This window comes from Dendrobates tinctorius, unplaced genomic scaffold (genome assembly GCF_039654945.1).
Source record: "Dendrobates tinctorius isolate UK_male_01 unplaced genomic scaffold, ASM3965494v1 ptg000014l, whole genome shotgun sequence".
Classification (NCBI taxonomy): domain Eukaryota; kingdom Metazoa; phylum Chordata; class Amphibia; order Anura; family Dendrobatidae; genus Dendrobates; species Dendrobates tinctorius.
This window is the reverse complement of record NW_027361682.1, coordinates 8,248,600-8,264,188: the sequence shown is the minus strand read 5'-3', so window position 1 is coordinate 8,264,188 and position 15,589 is coordinate 8,248,600. Positions and strand designations below refer to the sequence as shown.

The window sequence follows — 15,589 nt, the reverse complement described above, 5'->3', positions numbered from 1 at the left end:
GAGTTTTATATTGGTTGTACACAACTACTGATTGTAACCGTGATCCACTTTGGCCTCTGGCTCTACTGTCTCTAGTATTTCCCCTGGCCTCCAACCACGGCAGTTGCTGCTCTGCAGAGTTGTCTGCACAATCCACACTTGTTCCTGAGTTACTGGGGCTCAGTCACTTCAGTTGATCCCCTGATGTGTGTCCGGCAAGGTGTCCTGCTCTGTCCACATTCCCACAACTATGAATGGGAATGGGGACAGAGCAGGAGACATTGTCGGACACACCACAGGGGATCAACTGACGTGACTGAGCCCCAGTAACACAGGAACAAGTGTGGATTGTGCAGACGGCACATCAGAGCAGCGACTGGCGGGGTTGGAGGCCAGGGGAAATACTAGAGACAGTACAGCCAGAGGCCTAAGTGGACCACGGTTAAAAGTCAGTAGTAGTGTGATGTTGGAGGCAGCAGGAGACTTTGCCATCCGCACAGCAGGGGAACAGCTAGCATTACTGAACCCCACAGACACAGGAGCGAGTGTTTCTATCTGCGGACGGCACTTCCAAGCTACAACTGGCTGTGTTGAAGCCCAGGATCAATGCTCCGAGCAGGCTGAGGCCTACTTGGAGCAAGTGGAAAATAACATGTAGTGTGATGTTGGAGGCAGCAGGAGACTTTGCCATCTGCACAGCAGGGGAACAGCTGGCATTACTGAACCCCACTAACACAGGAGCTAGTGTGTGTTTCTCTGTTAAGATGGCACTTCTGAACACCAACTGGCATTGTTGGAGCCCAGGATGAGGCATGGAGTTGGCTGAGGCCAACTTCCAGCACGTTTTATACAGGTTGTATACTACTACTGATTGTAACCGTGCTACACTTAGGCCTCTGGCTCCACTGTCTCTAGTATTTCCCCTGGCCTCCAACCCCGCCAGTGACAGCTTTGAAGTGGCGTCAGCACAATCCACACTTGTTCCTGTGTTACTTGGCCTCAGTCCCGTCAGTTGATCCCCCGATGTGTGTCCGGCAAGGTCTCCTGCTCTGTCCTAGAGACAGTGGAGCCAGAGGCCTAAGTGGAGCAGGGTTAAAAATCAGTTGTAGTGTGAATGTGGATGGAGCAGGAGACTTTGCCGTCCACACAGCAGGGGAGCAGCTGGCATTACTGAACCCCACTAACACAGGAGCGAGTGTTTCTATCTGTGCGGACGGCACTTCCAGGCTACAACTGGCTGTGTTGTAGCCCAGGATCAATGCTCCGAGCAGGCTGAGGCCTACTTGGAGCAAGGAGAAAAAGCGTCGTAGAGTGAGTTTGGAGGCAGCTGGAGACTTTGCCGTCCACACTGCAGGGGAACAGCTGGCGTTACTGAACCCCACTAACACAGGAGCGAGTGTTTATATCTGTGCGGACGGCACTTCCAGGCTACAACTGGCTGTGTTGTAGCCCAGGATGAAGCATGCAGCAGGCGGAGGACAACTTGCAGCTGGTTTTATAGAGGTTGTAGACTACTACTGATTGTCACCGTGCTCCACTATGGCCTCCGGCTCCACTGTCTCTAGTATTTCCCTTGGCCAACAACCCCGCCAGTTACAGCTGTGAAGTGGTGTCTGCACAATCCACACTTGTTCCTGTGTAACTGTGGCTCAGTCCCGTCTGTTGATCCCCTGATGTGTGTCTGGCAAGCTCTCCTGCTCAGTCCTCATTCACACTACTAGTAAATACTAGAGACAGTGGAGCCAGAGGCCTAAGTGGAGCAGGGTTAAAAATCAGTAGTAGTTTGAATGTGGATGGAGCAGGAGACTTTGCCTTCCACACAGCAGGGGAGCAGCTGGCGTTACTGAACCCTACTAACACAGGAGCTAGTGTTTTTCTCTGTGCAGACGACATCTGAGCAACAACTGGCTGTGTTGAAGCCCATGGATTATAGTTCAGGTGGTAGAAACATGAACACAACAGGAAACCCGGATACAGTTGCCAACCAATTATTTAGTCGGGAAGAGGACTGGCAAATTCTGGGGAGATCCAGGCCTTGTTCATTTTCAGAAAAGTAAACCGGTCGACGTTATCGGAAGAAAGTCGCGTGCGACGGTCTGTTAGTACACCACCTGCGGCACTAAAGACGCGTTCCGATAATACACTGGCAGCAGGGCAAGCCAGAGCCTCCAATGCATACTGGCTAAGCTCTGGCCATGTATCCAGCTTAGAGACCCAAAACTTGAAGGGGGAAGAGCCATCTGGGAGTACACTCACAGGGCAAGACATGTAGTCTGTCACCATCTGACGGAAACGTTGCCTCTTGCTGACTGGAGCCGTCAGTGATGGTGTAGACAGTTGTGGCGGACACACAAAACTTTGCCACATTTGGGCCATAGTGGTCTTGCCTTGTGCTGAGGCGCTGCCACTGGCTGGACACACAGAGGTGCTTTGTAAAGCACTAGCACCACTGCTGTCGGGTGGAATGGAAAACATGATGACCTGCACCAGTGTGTCTTGGTACTCCCACAGTTTACGCTCCCGGTTCAACGTTGGTATGAGGGTTTGCAAGTTGTCCCGGTAGCGAGGATGGATCTAGGAGGGTGTACACCCAATAATCAGCCGTGTAGAGAATGTGGGCTGTTATGAGTTCATTTTCCCCTTCACCATTGAGGTCTGATGAACTCCCTCTTCTGGTGAAGGAAGGTAGTGAGGCTGATTACCAAGCACCTGAGCTGGGAGAGGATGACTGGTCGACGGGGATCTTTCACTGGATATAAGGCAGCCGACGCCCTTCTGCCTCGCTGGTGATTTCTCTGTGGAATTCTAGGAGACCAGTCTGATTCCTGCTCCTCAAAAGCTAAGTTTTCTGCTTTGCCTTTTTGCATTTGTGTTTCGGTTTTAGTTTGCCTTGCTTTTCTGGATTCTGCCATTCCCTGCTGGGGTGAGCTGAATTCCTTTTTTGTCGGTTTGCTCTGTCTTCAGAAAATACCTGAGTACTGACATAGTCTTTTTGAAGCCTAGCGTCTTCGGGGCCTTTTTCCCGGTCAGTCTGTTGGCTCTTATTTTGATAGGACAGGATAGGAAAGCTGCTGTCTGCAATCCGCGAAAAACCCTATCTAGTTAGCTTGGGCCCCATCATTTGCTCAGTCTATCTTTCTATCTGTGTTAGTGTTTTTTCTTCTTGCTTCACCGTCATTATATGTTGGGGGCTGCCTATTGCTTTGGGGTCTGCTCTGGGGCAGTTTAGATTTCCCTTTCTGTCTTTAGGCTAGGCAGTTCTCCGGCTGTGATCGAGGGGTCTAGGGCATCGTAGGAACCCCCCACGGCTACTGCTAGTTGTTGTTGATAGGTTCAGGGGTCTGCAATCCGATAGCTGCCAACTTCTCTGGTTTTCTGGACTTAGCTAGCATTTCTGTTTTTGCCTCCTACAGTGACTCATTCATAACAGTGGGCGATGCGGCGGTCGTTTCTCAGGCACTGCAGCATGAAGTCAACCATGTGCTGCAGACTCCCAACTGCCAAAGAACCGCTGTCCCCTGCTTGAGACGTGATCTCTGCCTGTCTTCATCACCCCACCCTTGCTGTACATACTGACTAGAGCTTTGTGTACCTCCCTCCTGTGGAGAGATGTCTTCCTCCTCCATCGACTCCTCCTCATCCTCCTCACAAAGTGTCCCCTGCCTAGGCCTTTGTGAGGAAGCACGTAGCGCAGACTGTCCAGAAGCAGATGGCATTTGGGACTCCTCATCCTCCATCTCTTCCAAAACCTCATCCCTTAGTGCTTGCAGTGTTTTTTGAAGCATGCAGATAAGGGGGACAGTCATGCTGACTAGTGCATCATCTGCACTCGCCATCCGCGTGGAATCATCGAAGGCACGCAAAACGAAGCAGATGTCCTTCATAGAGGCCCACTCAGTGGTGCTGAAGTGTGACCGGCGCACATTGCGACTTGTTTGCGCCTGATGCAGCTGGTACTCTTTGACTGCTGCCTGCTGCTCACACAACCGCTCCAACATATGTAACGTTGAATTCCACCTGGTGGGTAGGTCACATATGATGCGAAGTTCCGGAAGGCGTAATCGGCGCTGCAGAGCAGCAAGGCGCGATCTTGCCATGCTGGAACGCCGCAAGTGAGCACACTCTAAGCGGACTTTGTGCAGCAGTGCATCAAGATCCAGATAGTCCCTCAGAAAGCTCTGCACGACCAAGTTGAGTACATGTGCCAGACATGGGATGTGAGTGAGGTTGCCAAGGCCAAGAGCTGCCACCAGATTTCGGCCATTGTCACACACTACCAAGCCCGGCTGGAGATTCGCTGGCAGAAACCACACGTCGCTCTCCTGCTTGATGGCATTCCAGAGCTCCTGCGCTGTGTGGCTTCGATTCCCCAGTGAAATTAATTTCAGTACGGCCTGTTGACGTTTGGCCACGGCTGTGCTCATATCGGTCGTAACAGGCTCCTGCTGCGCTGTTTCAGAGGAACTGGAGTAGGAGGAGGAGTCAATGTGTACAGACTGGATTCCTGCAATCCGTGGAGTTGGCAGAACACTTAGAGCGCCACTCTCCAGATCTGTACCCGGCTCCACAACATTGACCCAATGGGCAGTGAGGGAAAGGTATCGTCCCTGTCCATGGTTACTGGTCCACGCATCGGTGGTCAGGTGGACCTTGCTACTGACGGCGTTTAGTAGCGCATGTTTTATGTTTGCCTCCACATGTTTCTGCAGGGCAGAGACGGCTCGCCTGCTGAAATAAAAGCTGCTGGGCACAGTGTATTGTGGGACTGCCAATGCCATGAAGTCCCGGAAGGTGTCAGTCTCCACCAGCCTGAATGACAGCATTTCAAGGGCCAGTAGTTTGGCAATGCCAGCATTCAGAGCCTGTGCTCGGGGATGGTTTGCCGAGTATGGCCGCCTTTTCTCCCATGCCTGTGCTACCGATGGCTGCTGAGTGGCCTGGGAGTGTGAGGATGACTTGGAACGTGGTGCTGTGGGTGGAATGTCACAGGGTCTCCGGACAACAGTGCCAGAGGTTCTTCCTTGGCGATCCTGTGAGGAAGCCGAGCCAGCTGTGTGTGAGCTGGAGGAAGAGGCCCCAACACGAGCTGAAGAGGTGGTAGGTGGTGCTGTACGTTGGCCTACGTCTTCAGTGTGTCTGTGTAACTCCAGCTCGTGCTTGGTCCGCACATGTTTCCACATATTAGTGGTATTGAGGTTGCTGACATTTTTCCCTCTTTTGACTCTCTGATGACACAGCTTACATTTGACAAAGCAAATGTCATCTGCAACTGTGTCAAAAAAGGACCACGCACTGCATGTCTTGGGAGCGCCCTTTTTGCCTTTTGAAAGTGGAATGCTCCTAACGGGTGCCGAAGTGGAGGCTACAGGCAACCAAGTCTGCCCCCTCCCTCTCCCTCCGGTTTTCGCCGTTCGGGGAATCTCTTCCTCAGAGCTGCTCCCACCACCTTCCTGTTCCTCACGTCATGATGGGTCAAGGACCTCATCATCTACACTCCCCTCTTCAAACACCTGCTTCTCCTGGGTTGTCTCGCCAGCACCGTACGCACCAGAAAGTGGTAACTGAGTCTCGTCATCATCTGATGCGTACTGAGGTGTGCTGACCATAGGCACTGGCCCACCCACCTCTTCAGATTCAGAGGGACAAAGAAGTTGCGCATCACTGCATACTCCCTCTTCTTCACATTCTGGAATGCTGCTTGGCTGGCCCCCTCTTTCCAAACCAACAGATTCCGAGAACAGAAGTAGAGACTGTGATGGCTCCTGTCCAGGGGTCTCTGACTGCCTGGGCACTTTGGCAGGTGGTGAAGAGACAGATGGTTGCTCTTCGGTGCTCTGGCCCTGAGAGGATGTGGAAGTAATTGAAGTCGATGCGTTAGCTGCCATCCATCCCACAACGGCTTCAATTTGTTCCTCCCGCAGCAGTGGGGTACGGTGAGGTCCTACAAAGCTGCGCATAAAGGACTGTTGCCTGCTAAAACTGGGGGATGCTGACTCACTGGTGCCAACAGCAGGCACAGAATCCCCACGTCCTCTCCCTGCAGAATCCCCACGTCCTCTCCCTGCTGAAACTCCACGGCCACGTGCCTTACTCCCTGCCTTCTTCATCTTGCTAGACTGAGAAAGATAGGCAGAAAAGTACAAAGGAGGGCCTTAGTGTGCTTATTCCTGAATAGCTGGTTACAGGTATAAGAAACACTAATTTTATGAAGTGTGTGTCGACTACACTTTAATAGGAGATAATGTGGCCTACACAACTTTCAAATGTAGTGTTTGGTGAACTTTGTTGTTTTTTTGGGGGGGGAAAAAAAACTAAATGGATGTGACCAAACATTTGAAAGTCAGAGTATCACCAACTTTCTGGAGCTATTACAATGCAGGCAGGTAGCCTGCAATGCAAAAGATGAGGCTCCAAAAAAATTGGGTAATACTAATCTGGCTGCAGCTGAAGGGCATAAGCCAGAAAAAGGGCTCCTCTATCTACTCCTATATAGTGTTTGCAACCAACCAATGTAGATGGATATGGATGGATGCACTCTAATAGGAGAAGAAAAAATGAGCTGCGATTAAAGAAATATATGTGTGAGGCAGTGACGCACGCTGAGCAGCCTACAACCAGACGTAGCTGCAGGACACACTACTCAGCGTGAGCTGCACTCACACACAGTCAGAGACCTCTCAGCTGCACTCTTCATGGCTGTCTAAGTGGGCACTAGCACTGACAGGCTGCAGAAAGGCTCCGCTGTGTACTACTAGAGTGTTTGCAACCACCGTATATGGATACAGATGGATGCACACTAATAGGAGAAAAAATGAGCTGCAGGACACACTACTCAGTGTGAGCTGCACTCACACACAGTCAGAGACCTCTCAGACAGCCGTGAACAGTGCAGCTAAGTGGGCACTAGCACTGAAAGGCTGCAGAAAGGCTCCGCTGTCTACTACTAGTGTTTGCAACCAACGTATATGGATACGGATGGAAGCACACTAGATAGAATTTTTTTTAAAATAAGCAGCTCAAAAAGAAAAATATGTATGAGGCAGCAGTGAGGCACGCTGGGCGGCCTACAACCAGACGTGGCTGCAGGACCCGCTCCACAGCATGAGCTGCACTCTCACAGCCCTTGCAGACAGCTGTGAACACTGCTGCTAGGTAAAAGCAAGCTACAGTGGTGGTTTATGTAGCCTGGGTAAAGCACAATATTGTTTTGAGAATCGCTATTTCTAACTGTCCCTCACAGTCTTCAACAGCAGCCTGTCCCTAACTGAATTCACAGCAGAGTGACCAGAAATGGCGGCGGCAGTGGCTTTTATAGTGCATCATGACATCATTTCAGCAGCCAATCACAGCCATGCCAATAGTTAACATGCCTACATGCCTAACAGGATGTGCCCACACTTCTGAGGAATCCCATTGGCTGAATCAAAGCGAGCGGGCTGATAGCATTATGGGAACTTCCGATTCCGGTATCCGATATGAAAAAAGTATCGGAAGTCAGTATCGGAATTCCGATACAGCTAATATCGGCCGATACTTGCGATATCGGAAAGCTCAACACTAGTCTTCAGTGTTCAGTGTATCTACTTCACATTCCAAGGATTCCAGGGCGTAGTCAGCAGGATGTAGAAGCCATCTTGTCACACCACATCTAAACTAGCTTATGTAATGTTAATAATTGATTTAATTAGCCATTGTCTCCTTCACAAAATGAGTTCATATATAGGGGGTTTCTGTTGTTCTGACACCTCTGGGGCTCTGCCAATGTGACATGGCACCCTCAAACCATTCCAGCTTAATCAGAACTCCAATATGGCGCCTCTTCCCTTCTGAACTTTGCACTGTTCCTCAAAAGTAGCATTCCCCTACATATGGGGTATTGGCGTACTCAAGAGAAATTGCACAACAACTTTTTGGGTCCAATTTCTCCTGTTACCCTTGGGAAAATAAAAAATTGGGGTCAAAAAGATCATTTTTGTGGAAAAAATATGATTTTTTTATTTTTACGGCTCTACATTATAAATGTCTGTGAAGCACCTTGGGGTTCAAAGTGCTCCCCACACATCTAGATAAGCTCCTCGGGGGGTCTAGTTTCTAAAATGGTGTCACTTGTGTGGGTTTTCATTGTTTCGGTACATCAAGGGCTTTCCAAACGCAATATGGTGTCCAATCTTAATTCCAGCCAATTTTGCGTTGAAAAAGTAAAACGGCACTCCTTCCCTTCCAAGCTCTGCCATGCACCCAAACAGTGGTTTACTCCCACATATGGGGTATCAGCATATTCAAGACAAATTGCACAGCAACTTTTGGGGTCCAATTTCTCCTGTTGCCCTTGGTAAAATAAAAAAATGGATTAGAAGTATTTTTTTTGTGTGAAAAAAAGTTAAATGTTCATTTTTTTAAAGATTCCAAAAATTCATGTGAAGCACCTGAAGGGTTAATAAACTTCTTGAATGTGGTTTTCAGCACCTTGAGGGGTGCAGTTTTTAGAATGGTGTCACTTTTGGGTATTTTCTATCATGTAGACCCCTCAAAATGACTTCAAATGTGGTGTGGTCCCTAAAAAAAAATAGTATTGTAAAAATGAGAAATCGCTGTTGTAACTTTTAACCCTTATAACGTCCTAACAAAAAAAAAAATTTGGTTCCAAATTTGTGCTGATGTAAAGTAGAGTTGTGGAATAGCCTACTTATTAAGTATTTTGTGTGACATATCTCTGTGATTTTAGGGCATGAAAAGTCAAAAGTTGTAAAATTGCGAAATTTTCTAAATTTTCGCTAACAAATAAATGCAAGTCATATCAAATAAATGTTACCGCTATCATGAAGTACAATATGCCATGAGAAAATATTCTCGGAATCACCAGGATCCATGGAAGTGTTTCAGAGTTATTACCTCATAAAGGGATAGTGGTCAGAATTGTAAAAATTGGCCCAGTCATTAACATAGCAAACCATGCTTGGGGGTAAAGGGGTTAATATTCCGCTTAGGCTGTGTGCACACGCTGCGGAAAAGGTGCGGATTCATCCGCGCGGATTTTGTACAATCCGCAGGTGAAACCGCAGGTCAAAAGACCTGCGGTTTTACCTGCGGATTGCTCTGCGGTTTTGCCCTGCGGTTTTTCATCTCCTCAATGGAGGAGATGGCAAACCGCAGGAGAATCCGCAGAAAGAATTGACATGTCAATTCTTTCTGCGGATTGAAAACCGCAGATAATCCGCACGGAAAATTCCGCACCGTCTGCACTGCGGTTTTTGATTCCCATAGGGAATCATTGTACTGTACACCGCAGAAGAAACTGCTGCGGGTCCGCAGCAAAATCCGCAGCGTGTGCACACAGCCTTAGGCTGTGTGCACACGCTGCGGATTTTGCTGCGGTTCCGCAGCGGTTTTGGCCGCTGCGGACCCGCAGCAGTTTTTGCTGCGGTGTACAGTACCATGATTCCCTATGGGAATCAAAAACCGCAGTGCAGACGGTGCGGAATTTTCCGCGCGGATTATCTGCGGTTTTCAATCCGCAGAAAGAATTGACATGTCAATTCTTTCTGCGGATTCTCCTGCGGTTTGCCATCTCCTCTATTGAGGAGATGAAAAACCGCAGGACAAAACCGCAGAGCAATCCGCAGGTAAAACCGCAGGTCTTTTGACCTGCGGTTTCACCTGCGGATTTTACAAAATCCGCGCGGATGAATCCGCACCTAATCCGCAGCGTGTGCACACAGCCTAAGGGTATGTGCACACGCTGCGGATTCTGCTGCGTTTCCGCAGCGTTTTTGGCTCTGCAGAAACGCAGCAGATTTTGCTGCGTTGTACAGTACCTTTATTTCCTATGGAAATAAAAAAAAGCTGTGCACATGCTGCGTTTTTTTCCGCGCGGTTTTGCTGCGGTTTACAATCCGCAGCATGTCAATTGTTTGGTGCAGAAACGCTGTGGTTTTACACCTCATCCATTATGAGGTGTAAGGCTGGGTTCACACGTGGCGTTTTTTTCGCGTTTCCGCGGCTGTTTTAACCACGCGATTTTGCCGCGAAAACGCGAAAAATAAGCATCCCATGCATTCCTATGGGATTCCGCAATGCTGTGCTAATGCTGCGGTTTTTACCGCGGCGGAATCGCTTCGCGGTAAAAACCGCAGCATGCTCATTAATTTGCGGAATCGCGGCGATCCCGCACCCATAGGAATGCATTGTTCCGCTTATTTCCCGCATGTGGCTGTGCACAACATGCGGAAAGTAAGCAGAACATTTGCGGATGGTACCCATGGTCCGGAGGAGAGGAGACTGTCCTCCGGGCTTTGGGTACCATATCCCTGTAAAAAAAAGAATTTAAAAATAAAAAATATTGTTATTCTCACCCTCCGGCGTCCCGCGCTGTCTTTCCGCTTCTCTTCACGCTCCCGTTCCCAGTAGTCCTTTGCGAAAATGCCCGCGATGGCGTCCGATCTCGCGGGATCGCGAAGTCTCGCGGTCATTCGCGCGACGTCATCGCGAATTACCGCGAGACGTCGCGATCCCGCGAGAACTGACGTCATCGCGGGCATTTTCGCAAAGGATTACTGGGAACGGATGCGCGGGATGTCGGAGGGTAAGAATAACACCGTTTTTTATTTTTTTTTTACATTTTATCTTTTACTACTGATGCTGCATAGGCGGCCTCAGTAGTAAAAAGTTGGTCACACTCGTCAAACACTATGTTTGACGAGTGTGACCAACCTGTCAATCAGTTCTCCAAGCGATGCTACAGATCGCTTGGAGAACGTTAGCATTTTGCAAGCTAATTACGCTTGCAAAATGCTAGTTTTTCCGCGGGAAAATCACGGGAATTTAAAATGCGATTTTCCCGCGGACTGGAATTCCGGAATTCTCGCGGTAATTTCCGCGAGAGTTCCGGTACGTGTGCACTTAGCCTAAAACCGCAGGGCAAAACCGCAGAAAAAACGCAGATAATCCGCAGAAAAACCGCAGCACTTTGTCCTGCGGATTTCCTGCGGTTTTCTCTACAAAATCCGCAGAGACTAAAAGCTACGTGGGAACATACCCTTATTATGATTATGAAATCATCTTCTATGACTATGATACAGGAATATCATAATGATAGCACAGAGGTCTTGTGCTAACCCTTTGCTGTCATCAGCGCCCTGCGATCATGCCACTGGCACGCTAATAGGAGCGTGTAATGATGAGTGCCCTGCTGACGTGTTAAATCTCGCTGTCCGAGATTGACAGCCAGATTTAACACATTAATAGCTGTTACAGACACATGACAACTGAGTGTGGTCTTCCGGAGGGGATAAGACAAATGACGTAAATATATGTCATACGATATGTCGTGAGAGGGTTAAGAAATTTCTAAGTCATTGCATTCTTGTTTTCTTTCCATCTTACACAGCGTCCTAATGTTTTTGGAATTGGGGTTGTTCGAGGTCTTTTGTTAAAGCCAAAATCTAATTTTACTACAAATTGTATAGACACTTTAATGAATAAATGTTGTAAAATGTATATCAGAACTAATAAACCCAAAAGGCAATGTTATTGAAAAATATCAATGGTGTTATTTTTGACAGATGACTGTACCAGGAGCTCAAAGGAACATATAATATTGTCAGATGTTAAAGCAGATGACCGTAGTATCACACCAGATCCATATGAAGAGAGTGTCATAATCCAAGATATTCCTCCAGCCCTTCACAACATAGATGTATCATCTGATCCCTTTCACCAGGTTCTTTCTACTGATTCATCACAGACTTTTAAACAAAATAAAAATAACCAAAGGCATGGAAAACATCAAAGATATCATGCAAGAAAAAAGACATGTCCATGCTCAGAATGTGGTAAACTTTTTAAAGACAAAAGAATTCACACAGGGGAGGAGCCATTTTCATGTTCAGAATGTGAGAAATGTTTTACAGATAAAACCGCTTTTGTTAGACATCAGAGAATTCACACAGGGGAGAAGCCATTTTCATGTTCAGAATGTGGGAAATGTTTTACAGACAAAACATCTTGTGCTAGACATCAGAGAATTCACACAGGGGAAAAGCCATTTTCATGTTCAGAATGTGGGAAATGTTTTAGTCAGAAAACAAATCTTGTTACACATCAGAGAAGTCACACAGGAGAGAAGCCATTTTCATGTTCAGAATGTGGGAAATGTTTTAATCAGAAAACAAGTCTTGTTACACATCTGAGAATTCACACAGGGGTAATGCCATATTCATGTTCAGAATGTGAGAAATGTTTTTATAAGAAAAATAATCTTGTTTTACATCAGAGAATGCACGTTGAGGAGAAACCATTTTCATGTTCAGAATGTGGGAAAAGTTTTAATCAAATATCAAACCTTGTTACACACCAGAGAATTCACACAGGGAAGAAGCCATTTTCATGTTCAGAATGTGGGAAATGTTTCAATCAGAAAACAGGTCTTGTTATACATCAGAGAACTCACACAGGGGAGAAGCCATTTTTATGTTCAGAATGTGGGAAATGTTATGCAAGCAAATCACGTCTTGTGAGACATCAAAGAATTCACACAGCAGAGAAGTTATTTTCATGTTCAGAATGTGGGAAAACTTTTACTCAAATATCACACCTTGTTACACACCAGAGAATTCACACAGGGGAGAAGCCATTTTCATGTTCAGAATGTGGTAAATGTTTTACAGACAAAGCAGCTTTTGTTAGACATCAGAGAACTCATACAGGGGAAAAGCCATTTTCATGTTCAGAATGTGGGAAATCTTTTACAAACAATGCAGCTTTTGTTAGACATCAGAGAACTCACACAGGGGAAAAGCCATTTTCATGTTCAGAATGTGGGAAATGTTTTACTCAGAAAACAAGTCTTGTTGGACATCAGAATATTCACACAGGGGAGAAGCCATTTTCATGTTCAGAATGTGGGAAATGTTGTTCTCGCAAATCTAATCTTCTTAAACATCAAAGAACGCATACAGAGAAGAAGACCTTTTCATGTTCAGAATGTGGGAAAAGTTTTAATCAAATATCACACCTTGTTACACACCAGAGAATTCACACAGGGGAGAAGCCATTTTCATGTTCAGAATGTGGGAAATGTTATGTAAACAAAGCACATCTTGTGAAACATCAAATAATTCACACAGGGGAGAAATTATTTTCATGTCCAGAATGAGGGAAATGTTGTTCTCAAAAATATGATTTTGCTAAACATCAGAGAACTCACACAGGGGAGAAGCAATTTTTATGTTCAGTGTGTGGGAAATGTTTTTCACAGAAAAGAAATCTTGGGCATGCGCAGTAAAAGCTATCAGAGACAGCCTAGAGCTGCTACTGCTCAGAGTGGGCAGCACCATCTTGGAGGATGAAATTTTTTTTCTTCTACAGCAAGATGGAGCTGCCTGCGCAATAGCAGTTATCGGATCACCTCTATAGACACTTATCCCTGCTACTGTGCAGGCGTGGCGGGAGCCATTTTAAAATTGTTTTTTTTGTGCTATCTGAATAACCTCAAGCACAATTATTATTAGGACAGTAAACATGTAATTATGCTGCAGGGCCACGGCTGGCTCCTGCCTGCAGAAGGTTTTTTTTTCTTCAGTATGTACAGGTATTCATTATGCAAACTAGGGGGCAGGTCACTGAGGGATCAGTGACCTGTCAGCACTCTGCATTATGAAAAGCTAATCAGAGTACCACATGAAGACCACTCCCACAGGCCCGCCCTGAAGCACGAGCATATCATTAACTCAAAACTGAAAATAAAGACTAAACAACAACCACAAGATGGATTTCACCAACCAAGGTATCATTTTAATCAGTATAACGGCGTCAACCTGACACTGTAGGTTACTGTGCACAATCCTGCTGACAGGTTCCCTTTAAAGCATTAATTGATGATTCAGGAATATAGGAAATAATCAGTAAGCATTTGTCATCAAATAGCAAATCGAATCTAAAGAACACACACACACAAAATATTAAACTTGATGGAGACACCGGTGTTGTTTTTGCTGTAATTTCCATGAATGTGCTCTGCCTGCTTCTCAGAATGATTCTTAATGGGGGTTTTAGTTTTTTTTTAATAAAAAAACCCTGTTGTTTTACTCACAGTCCCTTGGTCCAGCGCTGAGTCCCTGCCACTGCTTTTTTTCGTGTCTTCCAAACAAAATTGACAAAATGGATGATATTAGGGTGTCAGTTTCAGAAATGGCAATCCTAGTGTATGTGTGGCACCCTGCATCTTTATCGCCACAAAAGGATTAAATATATACTGTTCTGTATGTGTTTTGTGAGCAATGGGAGTTATGCTTTCTCTGCTACAGACCACAACACACACACAATTTGCCGCACTCCCTCATTTGTCTGAAGCTGCAAGCTTTGCAGACGTGCCCTTACTGGGAGGGGGAGGGGCCGAGTTGTTCTCAGTGAACTAGGAGGAAGAACATCTTGGAGGCCATGATGACGTGGCTCATCCAGTAGTGAGAGCTAAGAAGCAGGGAACCAGACTCTAGATCATCCATGCTTTCAGAGCTGGGTGGTAAGCTGAGAGACTGCGTGGGATTACACAACCAGCAGAAAAGTGTTTTCCCTCAGAAATACTGCAACAATCTAGGATCAGTGAAGGATAGTGCAATTGAGAACTTGAGATGCTTCACAAAGGATTCAAACTGCAAGTTGCTGAAGGCAAAATACATAGTGAGTAGAGGCAATAAACTCCAGAAAGCCTTGGTCCCAGAACGGATTAGAACAGCAAGAAGTTACACTGAGTCACAGCAAAGAGAAAGATAACTCCCATTCTCCAGAGCAGAGTGTAACCTGGTGAGAGTTGTAATATTTCCTCTGAACTGCACCTGAACTACAGTAAATGATAAAGTGACTTTCCTTGTCTCCTGCCTTATTACTCCGTGCCTTCTACTTGCATCACAATCTCTGGGGGTCTGCCCTGATTGGAGAGGGTTTAACATCCGCACTGCCATCACCATCAAGGATCATCTGCAGTGCTGGCTATACTACAGTCGAACACTCCAACTGGCATCACGAATCACTACATAAACTTTATCCCCATTCAACTCTACCCTTTTACATGACCGCCTGGGGCCACGGACCGGGTCACCGCCGCTGTGACATTTCCCTTTGAAGTTAACGGGCCCGGTACCGAGTATCCCACGGTGTTGTGAGTTCATTTTCCCCTTCACCATTGAGGTCTGATGAACTCCCTCTTCTGGTGAAGGAAGGTAGTGAGGCTGATTACAAAGCACCTGAGCAGAATGATGACTGGGTGACTGGGATTGCTGACTGGATATAAGGCAGCCGACGCCCTTCTGCCTTGCTGGTGATTTCTCAGAGGGATTCTAGGAGACCAGTCTGATTCCTGCTCCTCAAAAGCTAAGTTTTCTGCTCTACTTTTTGCATTTTTGTTTTGGTTTTGTTTTGCCTTGTTTTTCTGGATTTCTGCCTTTCCCTGCTGGGTGAGCTGAATTCCTTTTTGCTCTGTCTTCAGATAATACCTGAGTACTGATATAGTCTTTTTGAAGCCTAGCGTCTTCAGGGCTTTTTTCCCTATCAGTCTGTTGGCTCTTGTTTTGAGAGGGTTTTGGCGGATTGCAGACAGCAGCTTTTCTATTCTGTC

General features: G+C 46.7%; 1 protein-coding gene across 1 annotated transcript in view; it reads left to right on the top strand.

Annotated features, from left to right (window-relative positions):
- LOC141074229 (uncharacterized) overlaps nucleotides 1–14,837 on the top strand; it is a 130,083-nt gene extending 115,246 nt beyond the window's left edge. Inside the window, 2 exon segments of the mRNA XM_073561811.1 lie at nucleotides 1,269–1,282; nucleotides 11,826–14,837. Of these exon segments, the coding sequence (XP_073417912.1) occupies nucleotides 1,269–1,282; nucleotides 11,826–13,261 (1,450 nt within the window). The 3' untranslated portion in view covers nucleotides 13,262–14,837.
- The last annotated feature ends 752 nt before the right edge of the window (nucleotides 14,838–15,589 follow it).